The 22,229-nt window shown below is 32.9% G+C and overlaps 1 protein-coding gene, 2 long non-coding RNA genes and 1 other non-coding gene across 4 annotated transcripts; 3 read left to right on the forward strand and 1 right to left on the reverse strand.

Moving 5' to 3' along the window:
• The first annotated feature begins 741 nt into the window (after window positions 1–741).
• Window positions 742–2,392, forward strand: LOC145040053 (uncharacterized). Its single transcript, XR_013679855.1, has 6 exons — window positions 742–920; window positions 1,082–1,360; window positions 1,456–1,690; window positions 1,782–1,868; window positions 1,972–1,997; window positions 2,090–2,392. It is a non-coding gene; the product is annotated as an uncharacterized LOC145040053 (long non-coding RNA).
• Window positions 2,393–5,190: 2,798 nt separating this feature from the next.
• Window positions 5,191–6,007, forward strand: LOC145044117 (uncharacterized). The gene is made up of 2 exons (XR_013681216.1): window positions 5,191–5,562; window positions 5,769–6,007. It is a non-coding gene; the product is annotated as an uncharacterized LOC145044117 (long non-coding RNA).
• Window positions 6,008–8,497: 2,490 nt separating this feature from the next.
• TRNAA-AGC (transfer RNA alanine (anticodon AGC)) lies at window positions 8,498–8,570 on the reverse strand. The gene has a single exon. It is a non-coding gene; the product is annotated as a tRNA-Ala (tRNA).
• Window positions 8,571–8,648: 78 nt separating this feature from the next.
• On the forward strand, window positions 8,649–11,809 carry LOC145044118 (NADH dehydrogenase ubiquinone complex I, assembly factor-like protein (DUF185)). Its single transcript, XM_078992940.1, has 10 exons — window positions 8,649–8,948; window positions 9,027–9,088; window positions 9,720–9,863; window positions 10,014–10,124; window positions 10,223–10,406; window positions 10,584–10,642; window positions 10,788–10,840; window positions 10,917–11,139; window positions 11,204–11,312; window positions 11,401–11,809. Exons 1-10 carry the CDS (start codon window positions 8,714–8,716, stop codon window positions 11,661–11,663), a joined length of 1,443 nt encoding a protein of 480 aa, XP_078849066.1. The 5' UTR covers window positions 8,649–8,713; the 3' UTR covers window positions 11,664–11,809.
• Window positions 11,810–22,229: the final 10,420 nt, after the last annotated feature.

Genomic DNA, 22,229 nt, shown 5'->3' on the forward strand with positions numbered 1-22,229 from the left:
TATACAAAACATAAAAATATATACACCATTTAACACACACACACACACATATATATATATATATATATATATATATATATATATATATATATATATATAATAACCCGTAAAAACTACGGTTATAAAATTAATTAAACTTTTATAGTAAAAAATTAAAATTACTAATCAATTATTTTAGCTAAATTATTAACCAAGAGTTATTTTTATTTATATAAAAGTATAATTATTGATTCAAATAAATACGTGAAATTATATCACATTATAATATGTATTTATTTTATTTTATTTTTTATTCTAATGTTATTAATTTCATTAATTTGATTGGGAAATTTAAAATTTGAAATTTAAAATGGTGAATCATTTGGTTGACAAGTGTAATGACATTAATTAGGAAGCTTAATAAGGTGACACATGATAAAAAAAAATTACTTTTTTGTTAGTATATATATATCTATACTACCTTATAATAGAAATCCAACTATTTCTATAAATAGATTCAATATAATAATATTATTTTTTTAAGACGTCCAAATCATTAAGCTGATAGTACAAGTAATCATTAATAAAATAATATTAAATTTTAAACTTAACCCTTTTATATAAAATCATACAAAAAATAATACAATAAGTACAAGTTCCCGATGCAAGTTATTTTCAATTTGACCCGGCTTCTCGGCATTATCTGTTCATTTAAACTGGAGACTTATTCAACTTGGAAAGTAACCAAAAAAATCGCTTTGGTAAATCCTCCCGCTCTACAAACCGGCCACTGCTGTTTCTTTTCCCTTTCTCGGTGACTCATCCCAACCTCTTCGCTATGTGTGTGCTGGAAACCAAGAATTGTTTGAATATCAAGAAGGATGGTGCTAAGAAGAGCGAAATAAGCTTCTAAAGGGTGAAATCAGCCATAGAACCTTAATGTACTGACTTCAAAATCAAATTCAGATGCATGTATTTGCTATTGTTCATGATTTTTAGATAATTTTCTTTCAAACTTCGCACCACCACCATCACGCCCTAAATTCACTCTTTGTCTAGATCCCAAATCCCTAAAACTCACCTCGATCTTGATATTTTGCAGGTAGGAGACAGCCTAGGATTTCTCTCTACACCCAACCATCTGTTATTGGCCGCCACTAAGCTCCCTAGAATCTATTTTCTCTATGGCGTCCGCCTTTTCAATCCTCCTGATCTAGAACATCCCAAATAAAGCTAAAAAGGTTTTTCTTTTGCTATTAGGTGCGCAGGTTGAGGTCTCACTGGTTATACATCTACGATCTCTTACAGGTGGTAGTTCTCGTGGGGAACTCATTGACTGGGCAAACCAAATGGATTTGACCTATATTCTCTTTGATTCCAGGTAAAGTTTTTTTTTTTTTTTTTACCTAGCTTCTCTTTTATTTCAAACCCAAAATGGATTTTTTTTACGTAGCTTCTCTTTTATCTCTGGTTCAGGAACTGAATCGTATGTTTTTTTGCATGCTCCTCATCTTGTCGATGATTACTACTTGAATTTGTTGGATTGGGGAAGTGGCATTCGTTTTTACATCTTGATTCGATTCGATTAACAATCAGAAATAACACCAAAAACTGTACTGGAAATTTGATTTTTCGCATTGTAAGAAATGGAACGAATTCAGGGCGTGCTGGGTGGAAGCTACAATTACCCAAGCCAAATGATAGTCTTTACGTGAGTAACATCAAATCAATTTCTGTAATTTTGATATGATTCTTTGAGTAGATTCGTTTAATCAAGGGCAATTAAAATGAGCTTTTTGTAGAAAATGCACATGGCCTTAGTTATGAGAATCGTCGGCACCGCCTCTTCTTAACTCAAATTTTGTCTGCTATTCAGCTTCAGCTGTCAGGTAAACTTCCGTTTTCTCTCGATTTCTGTTTATTAAGAAGTAATTCGTGTAATCTTCTTTCTTCTGTCTAATTTTTGTCTGATAAGAACTTGATGGTTTCCAGTCTTGATGGTTTCCAGTCTGTAAGCTGTAAGTTTGCATGTTAATTTGATTTCATTGTGGATTTTAGTTCCGATTACATGTTACTTTCATTTCAATTTTGTGTATGTATTGGATTTCAGTACTCATGGATACCATTGGACCTTACCACGACCATTCCTCATTCCTACTATCTTTCCAGCTATATTTTTTCTCTGATCCTCAGATTTGTCCGGTTGTAGCGATTGATGCTTCTTATTTCTCTTATTCCCCATCCTTGAGGTAAAAACCGTAACTTTTTAGGTTCATTTCCAACTTTTGTTTGAAGTTTTAAAGGCATCTGCTAAAGGGTGAAATGGTCAATAGCCTTATTTCCCTTTTTAGTCCAAAAGAAGCAGCAAAGGGATGAAACATGAATAATATTGAATATTTGTATAGAATCCTATGTAGGGACTTTTTTATTTTTGTCATAAACCTGACCACTAAGTTGTGTACATGGAAGTGCAGGGATGGAATCCTACATATTGTTAAATTTGTGCATGTATGGAAGCATGATATCACTTGGTGTTTTGCAAAAATGTTGTTGAATTTGTGCTTTATCTATTTTATTAACTATCACATGTAAAAGAAACATAGCTTTTAACTTATTGAATGAGACACTGGTTATGCCCCTGTGTTTTATTATTTTGTTTTCGTTATTGTCTGATATCGAATTAAAAATCAATCAAACATTTGGGGAATCTAATGATTTTTTCTCTTGAAGCATTTGTCTATTTGTGACTAATGTTATTACGTAATAACTACCAATCATGAGGGTGAATTGTATTAATTGATAAAACCTTTGACCATAGTTGTTGTCATGCATTATATTCATTTTTTAGTTTGTAAAATAATTTTTAGTTTATTATGATTTTGCAGATAGACATCACATTTGTAGATGAAACTATTTGTAAGATGAAGTTTTTTTTGGATCTAAGAAGATTCGGTTGAAGTTAAGAGTTGGAGTGATAAAAATTGCAATGCTACTGATATTTAAGTTTTATTGCTACTTAGATTTAGGTAGTATCAAGGACTACAAAGAGTTTTAAAACGTGCATAATTTACTGGTTGTGAAATTACTGTGGTGGACATCAAATTGAGCATTAAGATTTTTTAGAGCTTGTGATTCTCATAATCTATGTGTATGTTTTGTTTTTAAAATTATGTGTATTAAGCTTCTGTTAATTCCTTTATCTTCTGAACCAAAAGTTCCATATTAGTCACACGGGTTTTATTTTTCAGAGTGAAAATAGGTAAACATTTAATCGTTCTAGACCAGATGTATAAACTCGCATACAAAGTGTCATTTAGTTTTTAAGAGCAAACTGCCAAAAAGCAAGAGTATTATTTAAATAATTTATCTTTCTTTATTTTTTATTATCAATTCTTTTTTCAGGTAGTTATAATGAGAAAGTTTGCATGGTACATACTCTAGAGTAGGTTAACGATAGTTTAGCTTAACTTTAACATTATTATTAGGTTGTTGTTTAAGGAATAGGTGTTGAAAAGGTTGCATAGGGTCTTAAATCAAGTAGAATAAATTTTGAAACTTGATTTGTTAGAATAAACATTAAGTAAATAAAACTGGTAGTAAGTGCAAGTATGTTGGTTTCTGACTTCTTAGTATCATTTGAATTGAGAAAAATTGTTTAGTTTGGGTGGGGGAATTCACTTTAGTAATTGTGATAAACAACAACCAACAATTACCATGAGATATTTGGTTTTATGTTGTATGTTGTTAGTTAATATATACATGCTTTATCACACTCTAAAAGATATTTGAAAATGCATTCCATTTCTTAAAGAAATGAAAAATAAACGAATTACAATTTTTTCATATAACTTACACTCTCTTATATTTTTATAAAGCACGTCTTACAACAATTTGTGGTTAAAATATACTCAATTAAAAAATTTACATTGAAAATCTTTGAAAAAAAAAACTATAAAGAAATTAAATTTTGGTGAGAAAAAGTATTAGTTGTCCACCGAATTAAAATTAATTATTAAAGAGAAACTAATTGCCGTCCAAAATTATTCTCCGGTGCGCATTCGACGTCCATCCCGAAATTATTCACCGTCTCTTACATTAATCGACCGTTGCATCGCGCGGGTATGCTACTAGTATATATATATATATATATACACACACACACTAAATAATCAATAAATAAATTTAAAAAAAAAAAAAACATTACACATGATGTTTTGAATTTCATTTTGAAGTTAAAAAAGACTTTTGTCCAAAATAACTTATTGAATTATAAAGGTAGGAAAATAAGGTTTTAAAATATGTTTGGATTAAAATTTATAGTTGTAAAAGTCAAAAAGTCAATAACTTAAAAAATATTTGACTTAATTTTGTTTTTTGTTTACTTTGTAAACCTAATAAGTCACAGAGTTTTTTAAGAAGTTAGAAATTATGAATTTATCTATATTATTTTTTAAAAAGTCTTTATCTATATCTATTTTTTTAGGGGAATTTCATATATGTCATTCTTAAACATCAAAATATCATATTTATTCAACTTAATTTGTAAATATCATATTTATCCTTCATAAAATCTTTAAATATCATATTTACCATTTATAAAATTTCAAAATATCATATATATGTCATTTTTAAACATCAAAATATCATATATGTGCTTCTTAAATATCAAAATATTGTATATGCTCTTGTTAAACATCAAAATATCAATGATAATATTTAAAATATCATCCATCTACAACTTGATAATAATCAACAACAATAAAAACTAAACAGTCAAAATATATATTCCATATGGAAGGTTGGAGATGAATCTTTTTGTTTATCAAGATGATGACATTCCAACAATTTAGAAGTTCACATTTCATTACCATAGACATAAGGATAATATGGTTAAATTTTTAATTATTATAATAATTATAAGGTATAAAAAATGGTTATAAAATATTAAAAACAATATAAAAAAGATTTGGGCAAATTTGATATTTTGAAAGTTTATGAAGGGTAAATATGATATTATGGAATTAAGATAGACAAATATGGTATTTTGAGGTTTAAAAAGGATATATATGAAAAAAAAAAAATTCAACTCATTGAATATTGAATAAAATAAATAAATTTAAAAATTACTTTTAGTTGAAGAGCCATCTATTCCCCCATTGTATTCTATTTTGTAATTGTTATTTGTATTTATATTACATCTTTAAACTTCAATACCCAACTTCAAACACAGAGTACATGCGGCGAAATTGCCAAGAAATTACATTGAAACTTCCAGATCAATTTCATGGCGTTGCCATCATAAAAAACCAACTACCTCCATCACCAAACTCCATCAAAGCAACTTTAAAGAAAAAACTCTATAATATCACATCCTCAACTCCGATCAAAATGGCAGCCGTAGTGCCTCCCCGTGGAAAGAAAACCAAAAATCCTCGTCGGACGATCTACAGACACCCCAATGAAATCAACGACGACGATCCAATATTCCCACTTTACTTCCTGATCATGATTCCCAACACCATCGGAATGTTCTCCAGAGCCTACCGGCGTAACGACTACTCACTAGCTATTCTCAGTCTCCTGGTACTTTTAAGTTTGGCATTGTATGATTGTTGCTTGCCGTTTTACTTTTCTATCCCTCAAAACGAGAATCCGAGTCGGAAATTATGGCTGAAGTTGATAATATGGTTTTTGTATTTGTCTCTCTCGTTTGGATTCGTTTGTGAGTTTGGGTATTTTCTCAGTTTGCAAATAACGGTGGCTTTGTGCTTTGTTGTGGTGGTGTGTAGTGTGTTTCTGTTATATGAGTTCGTAATCGTTGATCTTGTTAAGGATTGGGAGAGTAGGAAATCCAGTGAACATGGAGTTGGATTACATGGTAATCAGATGTTAGATGCTGGAGACTCCGATTCCGTTTTGGAGAAAGTGTAAATGGAGTTGTTGCTTGCTGCTTTTTGTGTCTTCTCGATGATATCTACACTTTTTTTGTATTTCTTTTTAATCAGGAATGATCTCAACTTCTCAAGTACAGTATTATGTTTTCTTGTATGGAATGATTGAAGTTAATATAATTAAGTAATACTGTAAGATGGAATGGAATAACTGAAATAATGAAATAAACAAGGTAATAGTGAATATAATAAGTAAATCAATGGAATAAAATAAATGAAATTATGAAATAAACTAAAGTAATAGAATGATTTATTGTTGTTTTCTTGTGATGTTTGATTATTCTCTCTTGGGATCGAAATGGTTATTCTATTGGAATCGAATGAACTATTTATTTATGTCTGAGTGGAGGTAGCCTTGGAAGAATAAATGCAGTGAAGTAAATTAACATTGATAAAAATAGCCCAAACACAATTACATATAATTTTCACTAAATCATTGAATAACATAAACTATGAATAATCATAAAACTCAAAAAATAGTAGAAAATGATTAAAAGGAATTCCAAGCATATGTTTTACGTCTTCACTCTTTGACGTTCAAACTTAATAAACCAAAATTTCTCTGCAATTCATTATTTGTAGGGAGGAGAGTTTTTTCCTCCCAATTCACTGACTTATTGTGACATCACTTTTTTATTTATTCGACCCACAACACATAAAAACTATATTTTCCCATGTCACTCAACCCCTTTCACATCATTCTTTTTTATTTAATTAAATTAAAAAATATAAATTAAATAAACATAAAAATTTTACATTTAAAAATAAATTTACGCTAATTTAAAATAAAAATTATATTAAAAAAAACAGAAAAAGATAAAGAAAAGAAAAAATAAATAAAAGCACATGCACACATACATATTGAATACAAAAAAGTTGGCAGGTAACTCGATCGATTAAATTGTTCAAGTTGGAACTGCTGCTACTCGGAACTATATATCGGTGATACCGCTGACACCAAACCTTCAAAACCCCACGACTTTGTCCTCCCTTAATAGTGATGAAATTAGATTAGCTTAGGACTCTCCTAAACATAGACACCTTTTTTTTATGCATAATACTACTCGAATCATGAGGGATGAGTACATTTAGTGTGATTCATATAATAAACAAAAAAAAAAAACGACACCGTATAACTTTCTTTTAAAAAAAATACACCATTAATAAAGTTTTCAGTTTTTCAGTTTGTTCAAAATATATCATTATAGATTTTTTCTTGCTCGATCATGAACTTAGTAAAGTGTTCAAAAAAAAAAACTTTATCGTAGCCGAAATTGACAGATTTACCCGATAATATTGCAAAAATAAATAAATAAATAAATAAATAAAATAAAATAAAAAATCTTACCGACATATTAATTATTTTTACATAGTTATACAGTTATCATTGACAACTAATTAACATTTTGCCAAACTAGCTTACAAAACATATTTCCAACAAAACTTTCACTTGTATATGTCACATCTATATAGTTGTATTTACAATTTATACTAGGTATGTTTTATAGACAATTTTCACTAGGTATGTTGAACCCTTAGGTCTGATCAAGGTTCTAAAAAGTTCGTCATGACTCCGACATGACTCCAAGGCTTGTGTTTGTCGTCAAATTTTACTAAAATATCGTCTTAACTCATATGTATGTATAAAATAGAATAATAGTTGAAAATACATACAAAAATAGTAATTATATACAAAATTACCATCTTAAGTTATGCTTTACAAACGACGTGGCTCGCCAAAGCTCGGAAAAATTTGATGCATGACATTGCCGCCAAGTCACGCCTTACGTTATTTAGAACCTTGGGTCTGAGATAGTCCTAGGTAAGTCATCAAACATTCATTTTATAAACGTAAGACATGTAATTCTCGTCTAACTCTCACGTTTATTATTTTGTTTCTTAATTCTTAATATGGATTCACGGTGACCCAAAAAATACGACATGATTGACTATCAATCTAGTATGAGTATAACTATACATTCAATGTCGATATGTAATTATTAAGGGGCTTAAGGATATCACTTCTACGGGTGGTCAAAAGAAATAAATCAACATCAACTATACATAAATCAACTCAAGGATATCACTTGGCCGTGTTATACCTGATCCTACATTGTTGATCAGTTTAACGTCATCGATTTTCAGTGAAACTTAGCGTCAAACTTAGATTAGCCATATAAAGGTGAAACACTAGGAGTTAAGTAAAGAATGTAAAAATGTTATTTATACAACTATCAATACAAAGAACCTTAGATGGAAGCTTCAAAATTGTAAATCCAATAGAAAAGGGTTGAAGTAACAAAGAGATAGATGCTTAGAACTTCCACTGTAAAATAGCTAGTTTGAATAGTGAGGATTGATTCAGGGTAACGATTGAAAGGTTGGATCGAGGTTACTCGACTCAATGTAGTTGTTATAATGTATAGTTAGTATTTTGTAAAGATTTATTGAAAAAAAAAATAAAAATATATTTTTGTAAACAGGTGAATATGTATTGTCTTTTTGCTTTCTGTGAACAAAAAGTGTACAATATTAGTTATTTATCTAGTCTGTCGCGAACAAAAACGTGGAGATGCGGGGTATCGATCCCCGTACCTCTCGCATGCTAAGCGAGCGCTCTACCATCTGAGCTACATCCCCTTTTGATGTCTTTCTGCAAACTTGTAAAATTTTAATCAATAAGTATATTCCACTTCTGTAGATTAACACTACTGTTTTCCGATTCGAGGTATATTTGCTCCGACACCTGCAATCTGCAAACCGCTCACAAAGGCACCATTAAAATGCTGCGGAGATTCATAGGACAAGCTTCTATAGCACAACGATATCGATGCCTCATCAGTCGGCAATCGTCGGCTGATACTCTCCGTCGATGTTCCTCTTCGGCGACGGCGTCGTCTCAAGCTCCGGTGGGAACTTCCGCAGAACAACCGGCGGACACTCAGTTTTCCGATGATTACACTTCTCAACCCGCCGCGAGGATTTCCATAGACCGGTCAGGATTGAGCAATCCTCCTGGTTCAGTCTCTGTCTACTTCTTTATTGTTACAAGCGTATTACTTGAGATGTGCAATAACTTACATGTCTTTTTTACAGAGCATTCTCATGAAACGTCGGCAGATTCTGAGCTTGTTAAGCATCTTAAAAGCATAATTAAGGTTTTACTTGCGCCTCGTTTCTCTATTTAAATTGAATATGCGTCCAGCTTGTTTGTTTATCGGTCTGAATTGAATTGAAGAGTAAAGCTTTTGTTGTCTTTCTACTGTTACCTAATTTCTTCCATATGAACAAATGTTATTCATACGATAATTTAAGTATGTCAGTTTGCCTGATTCTATCAGTCGCACCATGGAATTCAATGTCATGATACACTCTTTTGAAGAGTAGGTTTAGAACAGCATAGTGTTAGTCGCATTGCTTAAAATTCTATTAATGCATCAAGATCCAAGCGTGAGTCCTCTCTTAACTAATGGTTTTGAAATGGAAACCCATAAACCTCAGCATAGAATGCAAGTAATCGGATCATAGCCTGTTTATGTGTTCTATTTAGATGTTCTTACATTAGTAACACAGTTCATTGATTCATATTGCTTCTTTTATGATGTACAATTACCCAACTCTCAGAACTCTTATATCAATACTGAAGTTCTTTGTGACCATAGGAGTCAATTTGGGCGCTTTTCTGGAACTCAGGGAGTATTCAGTTTAATAGGATTTTGTTTGTTGGTTGGTTTGATTTCTTCACTTTGTTTTCATCTTCATAACGAGTTTTGATTGTTTATCTTGCAGTTCAGAGGTGGCCCAATATCGGTTGCTGAGTACATGGAAGAAGTCCTGATAAATCCCAAGGCTGGTTTTTATATCAATCGGGATGTTTTCGGTGCAGAAGGTGACTTCATAACATCCCCTGAAGTAAGCCAAATGTTTGGAGAGGTAATTTGATGCCATACCCATTCTTCAAACTTCAGACTAATCATTTATCATTCAAAACTTCTGTTGAAAATGTAGAAAGGTATTATTCTTGAATCAAAGTTTACCACAAAGTTTTTTGATTATTAACCTATCATGCTATTCTTGATTTAGATGGTTGGTGTTTGGGCAATGTGTTTGTGGGAGCAAATGGGGCAACCAGATAAAGTCAATCTAGTTGAGCTTGGGCCAGGAAGAGGAACTCTCATGGCTGATCTTCTAAGAGTATACTACTAATCTTATGCTTTAGGTTTTACTTTCTTTTTCCTATATATGTTGCTAATTGTATGTTAATAACATGGGGATATGATTTCCCACCATAGGGTACTTCAAAGTTTGAGAAATTCACAAAATCACTAAACATACACATGATTGAAGTTAGTCCAGCATTAAAGAAGATCCAAAAGCTAACATTAAAATGTGAAGATGAGGATGAAAATACTGCTACCACATTGACTGGAACACCTGTTTCATGGCACTCAACCCTAGAGGAAGTTCCAACAGGATGTAAGTATGCTACTCTGTGTTATATCTTTTTAAAAACATTATTGATTGTAGTATTTATAATGCTAAAAATGTTGTTTTTAAGTTTAAACTCCTTCCCTATATCTTCTGAAAGGCTAAAAGGGTCATTTGACTCATTTTCTTTTTCTGACTTCATTTTCTTTTTTTGCTTCCATGCAGTGCCAACAATTATCATTGCCCATGAATTCTATGATGCCTTACCAGTTCATCAGTTTCAGGTTAACTTAGTTTCTTTCCAAATAAGGAAATCCTGCAATTTGGAGCAACCTAAAATAGAAAGTGATAAGAATTTTAGATCATAATCTATGCTTACCAATTACCAATTACATTCTTTTATTATAATTTTTTTATTTCTTTTTCCAGAAAGCCTCACGTGGGTGGTGTGAAAAGATGATTGATGTTGCAGAAGATTCAAAGTATGTTTTAAAGCTGCACAATTATCATCAACTTCTTTTAGCTTCTTGATTTATTTATTTATTTATTTATTTTCAGGTTTCGTGTTGTCCTCTCACCACAGCCTACACCTGCAACCCTTTACCTTCTAAAACGTTGCAAGTGGGCCCAGACCGAAGAGTTAAGTAAACTTGAACATATTGAGATTTGCCCCAAAGCAATGGATCTGACACAAAATATTGCCGAAAGAATAAGTAGTGATGGTGGTGGGGCCCTCATAATTGATTATGGCTTGGATGGAATAGTCTCCGATAGTCTTCAGGTAATTCAACACTCTTCTCCAATATTTATGAATTCCATAAATAAAATTTTATGGATTTTTTTAGGCAATTCGAAAACACAAGTTTGTGAATATGTTGGATGATCCTGGTTCTGCTGATCTAAGTGCATACGTTGATTTCCCTGCAATCAAGCATTCTGCTGAGGAAGTTTCCGGTTTGCATTCCTTGTTTATTATTTGGGTTCTATTTCTATAATAAACAAATGAATGAAAGTAAAGTACATTGGTATATTGTGTTTGCAGAAGATGTGTGTGTGTATGGGCCAATCACACAGTCTCATTTTCTTGGTAATCTTGGGATAAATTTCCGTGTGGAATCTTTGCTACAAAATTGCACGGAGGAGCAAGCTGAGTCATTGAGAACAGGGTACTGGCGGTTGGTGGGGGAGGGTGAAGCTCCATTTTGGGAAGGTCCAAATGACCAAACGCCAATTGGAATGGGCACTCGGTATCTAGCAATGGCTATTGTTAACAAGAAGCAAGGTACCCCTGTCCCCTTCCATTAACTAAAATTCATATACTACAACTAACATTCATTTTTTATTTTCGTGTTGGATTATGATTGTTAGAGATGTTTAATTAATATTTTAATAAGTATATCGGTTGTTGGGAGCGAAGCAATTGAAAGAGCGCTTGTGAGCTTTTTCGTTTATGATAACCGTTTTTTGATTTGAAGGTTATTTGATATGAAATGTATATGGGATGTTAACTATACTAACCATATTTTAAGTTAATATTAAAGAAAATAACAATATATATAACCAACATGTAGGATGGGTCATTCTAGACAACATAAAAGTACCTTTTCCGACAAAAAATACATTTTGGATTCCAGACCTGAAAAAAAAAAACTATGAAATTTCAAGAACAAGTATGAAATCCGATGAACGATTCCAGAATTTATCTTTTACTAAAAATCTAACGAAAAGTTAAAGAAACACAGCAAATGGGAAGTGTATACGATACAAGGGATTAAAATCAAACATTTGATTGAAAAACGGTGATATTAAACACTTCGCAAGGAATATTTTGGAGAATAAATATGGAATGTGACATTATAGAGAAAGTGGTCATTTTCCAAAAACTAGAAAAGTGGTTTATTATTATTATTATTGCTATTATTATTATTATTATTATAAATAAGGGTTAGTTTAATTAATATCCTTAAATATATTATTGGAAGAACATTATCTTTAGTTATGAGTTTTTTCATAATTACTTAAGAGCAAAGTATGACTTGACGGTAATGTCAAGCCTCAAGTTTTTCCAAGCCTTGGCGAGCCACGTCGTTTGTAAGGTGTGACTTAAGGCTGTAGTTTTGTATATAATTAATATTTTTATATGTATTTTCAACTTTTATTATATTTTATACACATATATGAGTTATTGCGGCATTTTAATAAAGTTTGGCGGCAGGTACAAGCTTTGGAACCATGACAAGCTTTTTAGAACCTTGCTCAAGGGTATGAGCTATCGATGATGAGAATTAGTAAAAAAAAAACATAGAAATATATTGATAATTAATTGATTTCAATTTTAGTCTTTAACCGGTTTAGGACTTAAACCAATTTTGGTCTAGAATTGATTTCAGTCCAGTTTTAAATTGCCCCTAAGAATGTTTAAAGACTAAAAAAGTGTTTTGGTATATAAGAATTTTTAAAACTTTTGGTTAACTCTTTGAAAAGTAGATTTTAAGAAGTTAGAATTTCCAACTTCTTAAAACAACTTAATACGTTGAAAAGGAGATTTTAAGTCTTTTTGGTCATTTTTCTTTGATAAACTAAGCTAAACATTTTTTTTAAAAATAACTTATTCACTTTTGTCCCAAATATTTTTTTAAAAATTCATTTTTCCATCTTCATAAGTGAATAAATCATTTTGCCTAAAGGATTTTGGTTCAAAATGAAATATCAAACACCTTTTAATAAACCATTCCGGTGACCAGTTTCGGGTCAAAAAATATGTTTTACCCAAATGTGTGTTTGTAAGATATATTGATGGCCTAAATCTAGTGATGAAACTAGAATATCTTATCAAGGTAATGAAATTCAAGAGTCAGAGTACGATTATTTTAGGTGACGAAAATCACTAAATTTATAGGCTCGTATTAATCTTTAATTTATTAATTACAAAACCTAAAGTGAGAAATAAATCGACTAGAACATAATAAGAACACACCTCACAGGCCAAAAGGGCTCATTTGAGGACCCATCCCAATTATTGCTGGATTACAAGCCCGATCATTTTTATATAGATTTTTCAGTTACCAATGGGTGCCTAAAATCCCATCTCTTTTAATATCTACTCTACAATCTTGGTGTTTACAAAACATTGTGGAACAACATATAGAATATTACAAGTTTCTTAATTTATCGGATTTTAGTTTTATTGCTAGAGATAGCTTTTTTTTTTAGTAAAAACCAAGGTTCTAAAAGGCTCGTTATAGCTCCAAGGTTTGTACATGTCACCAAGTTTTACCAAAATATCATCTTAACTCATATATGTGTATAAAAATAAATAATAGTTGAAAATACATATAAAAGTATTAATGATATACAAAATTGTTGTCTTAAGTCACGCCGAACAAATGATGTGGCTCGTCAAGGCTTGAAAAAGCTTGATGCTTAACATTACCGCCAAATCACACTTTACGTTATTTAGAACATTGATAAAAATTATAAATAAACAACAAACAACCATCTTAGAAATCAGAACTAACATTTTCAAAAACTATACTAATAGTTATGATATGTTTGTATCATAATCATTTGAATCCAATAACCACATTTTTATGGCTTTATCCCAACCCCCAAAAGGTTGTATCCTAGCGTCTAGACTTTGCCGACTCTAACGAGCCCATAAACAGCTCAAGCCCATTATGAGTGGTTAAACATGTACTTAACGACCCGTTAAGAAAGAGAAGCTAATCGGTTGACAATGAGGGAAACTATAACAACTATGAAAAACCCTACATTGTTAGGCCATAGGGATTGGGTTCGCTATGAGCTCTCACCAATGTATTCTTGGCACCTGTTGCACCACCCCTGCCATGCGCTAGAGGGAGGGGGAGGGTAAGAAGAGTTTGTTACCCGCATAGCGAGAAGAGAAAGGAGAGAGGAAATAGGATGGTGGGTTTTGAATGATTGGTTCTTTTTTTTTTTTTAATTTTTTTTACCAAAATAAAATTCACTAAACCAACACACTACCACTCCTTACCTTTTTACAACTTTGATGCTAGCACTCTTTCTAGTTTATGTGGCATGAAAAAATCCGATATTACAACATGTTTAGCATGCTACCACTCCTTTCAACTTTATTGTCAGTTTGGAATCTGAGTTACTTATTTTATCTTATATCTTAATATGTCACTCGGTTCATGGAAACACAAACTCAATAATGAACATGACAAAAGGACAAACTTCCAACCCCACATGTCCTTTGTCACATATTATTGCATCAAGTAATGGTGACTTTTAAATTCATAAAGGTGGATATTAACTTTGAAAAAAAAAAGTAACATTGTTATTAATTTCAGGAGAGATGTTTTTTCTTCTGATTGTGTGAATTCCTAAATATGTCAAGGGTAAAATGGTTTTGTACATAGAAAAAGGTTAAGGAACTTTTCTTGTTTATGAAAAAAGAGAGAGAAAGTATAGTTGTTGTAACTTACTTAAGAGTGTTTGGATGCATTTTAAATTAATATGCATTTTAAATTAATTATTTGCAACGTGAAATCTAAGTAACTAATTTCTAAGAGTTTGGTGAGAAGTTTTATTGATTCTAACATTATTATTTTATAGGGTAATATAATTACATTTGAAAAAATAAGTAAGAAATTTAAAATGAATGCTAGATAAATATAAATTATCTACAACGAATAAGGATGTGCCCGAGTAATATCATATTTTTTTAATTTTTTTTAACTACAAACAAAGCTAAAAATATTTTAAAGTGTGAAGGTGAATGTTCAACCAAATAGATCTATCTTCTTTTGAAATGGTAATAATCAATTCGCATGCATATCCAAACACCTAAATAAGTTAATCCCACCAACACACTTTTAGAGGAGTAATTAACATGACTAAATACCAAACATAACAACCAAATTTAGGTTAATTCCAACCGGAGATAATGTCCATTTTTTAATACCACTTGTAGATAATGTGCATTGTTTCGTCCACTTTAAGAATTGTGCTAATAGTGGTTGTTTTCTTTTTGAAACGACATATAAAATAAATTACGAAAGAGTTGGATTTTCAGTTATACAACCTGATTAATTTATTAAATTTTTTATTCTATTTAGTATCTGAAAAATGAGGAAGACACAATCAGTGTCAAAAATATCGTTTTCCTTGTTTGATTGTTTCGAATAAAATAATTCCACAACATCCAAAACATATATAAAATCATTGCGACCAAACAGTCTTTTTGCATGGAATTACATGGTAAAGTAGCATGTCAAGAGACAATTGGAATGTGAAAAAGGAGGGTAATGAGGGACCTTGCGTCCGAATCCAGATTGAAAATACAGATTTGGTATGTCGAATGCCGAAGAGGCATTATTGGGTTCGCCAACAGTAACCAAGATACGAGCATGCTTTGTGAGATCCTTCACATCTAACCAAAAGATAATATCTAACTGTAATATCCCAAAAATTTCGAGTAAAAAAATTCATTTTTAAACAAGCCAAAACATACATTCATTTGTTCAAAAGATAATCATGGTGTAATGTATTCCCAAACATCATAGTAAATCATAAAAAGATGATGCAGAATAAAACTTCAGGAGATATAGTATGATCAAGTCGGACCCTTCCTTTTGAAACCAGAAGTACATGAAGCATTTAAACATAAAAACCGTAAACAAAAAACTTAATGAGTTTCCCAAAAATACCATATACCAAACATATCAGTGGGCCCAACCCTACGAATATATTTCAACCCATGTAAATGATATGATCTAACCATAGTTTACCATCAAGACCACATTTTTATAACTTAAGAACCCCCACAAGGTCTGAAAGGACAGCTTATTTGATCAAGAACATGTCACGCTCAAGAATCACCATATTTGGGACCAAAAAGTTTCCTAAAGGAGGAAATGGATAGATCTACAAGATAGAGTGATCAAGTTGTAAACTTTTTACCTCCAAGATATTGTTAGCAAGTGTAGTATCCCATATCTACGTTGCTTCCAAGCCTCAAGGTTCTTGGACCAACTTTTCCTTCTTCAAGAACACCAAAAAGACTCTTTCTCACTTAGGGTTTGATAGAGGGTCGAAATCTCAGATGGGGGCTGATAAGATCGAGAATGGTAAGTGAGGCTATAATGGTGTTTATATGTGGACCAAACCCTAAAATTAGGTTTTGGATTCTCTACGTACACCCAGCATATGAGGTGTACGCCCAACGTACTAGGGTCCGCCCTAGTACGCTTAGCGTACGCAACGTACGCCCAGTGTACTACTCTAATGCCCAATTTACCAAAATACCATTGTGGACCACTTGTATTCTTTCTTATACTTAGGGACCAAAATACTATATTTAATCATAAATAGGGTTACAATTGAAAATACCTCAACATCAGGAAGTTACAATTCTCCCTCACTTGAACTAGACTTTATCCTCGAAGTTGGCCGTCGCGAACAACTTAGGGTAATGATCTCGCATCTCTACCTCTGGCTCCTAGGGCCACTCTAAGCATTTCCTATGTTGTCACTGAACCTTTACCATATGTATCTCCTTGTTGTACAGAATCTTCATATTCCTTTCGACTATCGCTACTGGCCTCTCAACATAATTCAGGTATTCATCGAACTGAATATCATCCAAGGGGACCACTGCCTTATCGTCCAACACACACTTCCACAATTGTGAAACATGGAATGTGTTGTGGATCTGACTGAGCTCACCCAGAAAATCCAATTGGTAGGTCACCCTGCATACCCTAGCAATCACATGAACCAATTCAATATACTGGGCGCCTAATTTCTCCCTCTTCCTAAAGCGTATCACACCCTATTCTCACTTCCTAGAGAAAGGCTAGACATCCCTCGGATAGTCGACTGACCTCATATAACTCATCGATGAAACTTCCACCAACCTCGCATCACTCGTATATGATAATCATACATAAAACTGGATCCTATAGACAGTCGAATACTTGACTCTACCCTAAGCCTACAACCAAACAAGGAACATGAAATAAGTCTAAATCAAACATTCTTATACTATAAAATCTTAGTTATGTACAGTTTTGATGCATACATTAAGCAACTACAATAATGTAGTTAATTTCATATAAGGAAGAAACCCTAGGCTATCGTGCATCATATAATCAGACAATTCTATCATGAAATTTCTGAAGATCCCTAGCCTGTCACTAGCATGTTGTCCTATCATAACATAATATCAAATAACAGTGTGGTAACTTGGGATCTACTTACTGGCTCTGGCTGATCGTACACATCACATCCTTTCTTGATTAATTTTGAAAACAATTTTGAAAATCAATTTTAAAACATTTATAGTTCCTTAGTTTGAGACTGGATTCACACGGATGTTCCTCCAATTCTCTCAAACTAAGGCTCTGATACCAACTTGTAACGTCTTGAAAATCACAATAAATTTAAACTTTTTAAAACAGATCATTAACTGAAAAGAAGTGTTTACATAATCATTGTTTTCAAAACATTATTAAAAAACAGAGTCTCCCAAGATCCAATCAATCATAAAAACCAAGGATGTGTACGGTCACGCCTTCGCCTTGCCACATGTCTCTGAAGTACCTGAAACAAAACTAAAATTTGTAAGCCAACACTTAGTGAGTTCCCCCAAAGTATCACCACATAAACATAACAAACAAACATGGAAACATGAGAAACCATCTTGATTGGACTGCCTTGCAGGGCCTACATCTTATCTGGACCGCTCCATGAGCAGCCGACCTGACTGGACCGCCTCACAGGGCCTACAACATATTTGAACCGCTCTACGGGCCGCCGACCTGATTGGACCGCCTCATAGGGCCTACGGCCTATTTGATAATCCACAGGTGTTTGGACCGCCAAACCAACATGTCGACATATGCAACAAACAAACATGAACACAAATCCGGTAAATACAGATAATCATACAGATCTAACAAATCATAATAACATAACCTTATACGGTAACCATGATATCAATCTAATGGGCCGGCCTTGGTGTCTTCGATCTTGTGACATCCCCAAAATCTCCGCCAGAAAAAGACCGATTTCATTTATGTTTTTTTTTTTTTAAATAATTTCAGAGTAAATCCTTTTGATTTAAAAGAGTTGCGGAATTTGTTCCCAAAAACAAAATATGATAAAATAATATTTATCAAAGCATTTCATCAAGAGATGCATTTTCATTATATAATCAAAACTCGGGATGTCATGTTCCGATACAGACCATAAAGCATAAACGATAACATTACAAGTCATTCAATAAATATATACATATACAGACTTGTAAACAAAACAACTCGATGATTCATCCATTTTATCCCCTTGCGCCACTTCCTGTAATACCAATAAAACTGAGTGAGTTAGGCTTGGGAACCTGGTAAGCATATAGGGTTTTCAACCCACAATAAATAATTATATTTAGTTTCATCAACCAACAATAATCCGATTACCCATTCTCGTTATCCTCACTTTACGTCCCTAAAACAACATCTATGACAAGGGACCTAATCTAGGATTTTCATCGGGACGGACATTACTGCAAGGGGTTTCCTCAACATTAGATGTCTTAGAGACAACCATGAGGGCGATAGAGTACACCGGTGAGCACATCATTCACAACACCTACAGGTTATAAACCTGCTAGCGTTCCACTAGAATGTCTAGAAAGATTCCGTGGTCGTTATCCATACTCCGCTGAATAACTAAATCAACAACAACGACATCGAGGTCTCTCATCTTTTTATCACTCATCAACTATCTACCCATGTTCTACACAACATATTAATAGATAAAAATATATATATTTTTATACATAGTTTAAAACCTGTATACCATGTTCAATTAGTACATATTCCACATAACAGATGAGGCACACACACATAACACGTATTTCATAGAGAATAAATCAGATCTATGAGATAGAAGATGTTGAATATACATTCCCACATATAACAACAAAATATACACATAACACGTATTTTATATAAATACTTCATAATTATGCTTTAGAAGAAAGTAAATACACACTCACTTGATCAGAAGATGATCGGACAACACTACGGCTTGCAGAAAGTAGTATTCTTCAGTACATCTGGAAGATCTTCACACACCGGGCTTCTCGCAGGCAGAGCTTCGGCTCAGAAACTCTTTTCTTCTCGGTATCTTCAGGCTTCGGGACTCACTTCGGGTCTCGGGATGATACCGGGGCTTCGGGGGGTTAAATAAGGGATTAGAGAGAGTATCGGGAGTAGGAGAGAAGAGATGGAGCAACCAAAATCGGCTGCCCCTTGAATTCTATTTATAGGGCTCATTTTCGTTCCTCACGTCGTGAGTTTCTAAAGCTCACGTCGTGAGCCCGATAGGTCACCGCGTTCATCATTTGTCCACTTGTGTCTGCAGCTTTGAAAGGTCAAATCGGCCTGCTCACATCGTGAGCACCGTCTCACGTCGTGAGTCCTGACACAGGCTCGGTTTTCGTGCCTTGAACTTCAGAAATTTATATATTTCTCATACAAGCTTTGTTTTCGACGTTCTTTATATGCACGTGTAGGTGAGATTATGCTCTACAACTCTCGCTTAGACTCCATTGACTAATTTTGACTTTAATTTTAATATATTATCAATATGTCATTTTTAGTAGGCCGGGACAGGTAAACTCCATTTGAAATTCATAACTCCTTTATCTGAACTCCGTTTTCGTCTGTCTTTTTATCGTTTCACTACTATCGATGAGATCTTCGATTCTCATTTAGATTGTTTCGGCTAAAAGTCACTCGATCTCAAATCGAGGATTCGGGCTGCATACTGCTAAGTCGAAACTTCGGAAAATCATAACTTCCTCATACGAAGTCAGATTTGGGCGTTCTTTTTATGCACGCTCTCGGTTTAACGAACCCTACGACTTTCGTTTAGATCACTAAGGCTAGATATCGCTCTAACATAAATTTCACTTTTTACGTCATTCAGCGTTGCCGGTTCTGTCGCGAAACTTCGACAGGCCATAACTTCTTCGTTATAACTCGGATTTCGGCATTCTTTATATATTCAGAAACCTCATTTCAACTACTACAACATTATATATAGATATCGAGCTTATATAACATTTCATTTTGACGCTTATTTTTATTCTTAATTCAATTAAGTCACACAGTTAAACACAAAACACATAATACTCAAATAATACACTTCTATTATTTCAAAACGGGTTACAAAGGTTAACCTATACTATTATATCAACATTAATGAAAAGCCCAGAAACACAAGCGTTACACTTCGATCCATAAGTATAGTGAGAAAAACTTACCTCACAATATGACGAATATCTGATCAATACTGTGCTCCCAAATAACGGCTCAACCCAAATCCTAAATGTCAAAACATTACCATTCTAAATTAATAACATTTCCCTATAAATACGCTTGGTCAAAACTTAACCGAGTCAACATAGCCAATTTAGCCAAGGCTTTGTATGCGGGGCGTACTCTGGAGTTACACGGGGCGTACAATCTTGTTTGAGGCATCAGGGCCAGATCTACGTATGCGCAACGTACCCTACTTACGCCCAACGTACGCAATAACCCTCCTCTTAGCCTATTAAACACTTATTATTTTTTTTACTTAACACGTCTAATTATAAATCCAATGCTAAAATACCATCATGAGCCATAAAAGTTTCCAACTTATGACTCTGCATGCCCATTAAGTGCTTAAAACACAAAATCTCAACATCTTAATGCATCAAGACCTTCTATAGCATGCATGGAGTAAAACTAACCATAAAGACCACATTTTAATGACTTAAGACCCCCCATAAGGACTGAAAAGATGACTTATTTGATCAAGAACATGTCATGCTCAAGAATCCCCATATTTGGGACCAAAAAGTGCCCTAAAGGAAGAAATGGCTAGATCTACAAGATAGAGTGATCAAGTTGTTAACTTTTTAGCTTCAAGATGTTGCTAGCAAGTATGGAATCCCAGATCTAAGTTGCTTCCAAGCTTCAAGGTTCTTGCACCAACTTCTCCTTCTTCAAGAACATCAAAAGGCATAAAAATTAGCTCAAAATACTCTTTTCACTTAGGGTTTGATAGAGGGTTAAAATCTCAGATGAGGGCTGATGAGAGAATGATAAATGAGGCTATAATGATGTTTCTATATGGACCAATCCTTAAAAATTAGGGTTTGGAGTTTCTCCACGTACGCCCAGCGTATACTAAGGTCCACCCTAGTATGCTAAGCGTACACAATTTACGGCCAACGTACTATGCTAATGCCCGAATTACCAGATGCCACTATAGGCCATTTTTGTATTCTTTCTTATATTTAGGGACCAAAATGCAATATTTAATCATGCGTAGGGTTACAATTGAAAATACATCAACATCTGGATGTTACCTACTAGACAAAATTAAAACACCCCATTCATCAATTGTAAATACCTCAACATCTCGATGTTACCTACTAAACAAAATCAAAACACTCCATTCATCAATTGTAAATCAAGAACAAAGACATTCTAATTGTATTTTTATGTTATTTTTGTTTAGTGTTATATTTCATCAATTTATTAGATTGTTATTTATGTATTATTTATTGACTATTTTTAAATTATTATTGCTATTAATTGTTAATATTAATTAAAGATTACTGTTTTTTCATACATAAATTAAAACTTTACTTATTTTATTAATTATAATAACCCTTATAAAGGAGCCTAGTAACAAAATAATTATTATTTTTAGTTTCGTAATTCTCAATTCGGGAAATTTCGATGTTTTTCATTTATATAATTTTTTCCTCAAAAAACCGTATCTCTATTTATGTCTGAAATAGCAATTTCAAAATGTCTAGTATCATTATTT

The sequence above is a fragment of the Lactuca saligna genome, chromosome 4, assembly GCF_052625555.1.
Source record: "Lactuca saligna cultivar CGN05327 chromosome 4, ASM5262555v1, whole genome shotgun sequence".
Classification (NCBI taxonomy): Eukaryota; Viridiplantae; Streptophyta; class Magnoliopsida; order Asterales; family Asteraceae; genus Lactuca; species Lactuca saligna.

Coding starts and splice junctions, on each gene's coding strand:
- LOC145044118 (XM_078992940.1), top strand. CDS start 8,714: ATGCTGCGGAGATTCATAGGACAAGCTTCTATAGCACAACGATATCGA. Junction 9,864..10,013: donor TAAGCCAAATGTTTGGAGAG/GTAATTTGATGC, acceptor TTCTTGATTTAG/ATGGTTGGTGTTTGGGCAAT. Junction 10,125..10,222: donor TCATGGCTGATCTTCTAAGA/GTATACTACTAA, acceptor TTCCCACCATAG/GGTACTTCAAAGTTTGAGAA.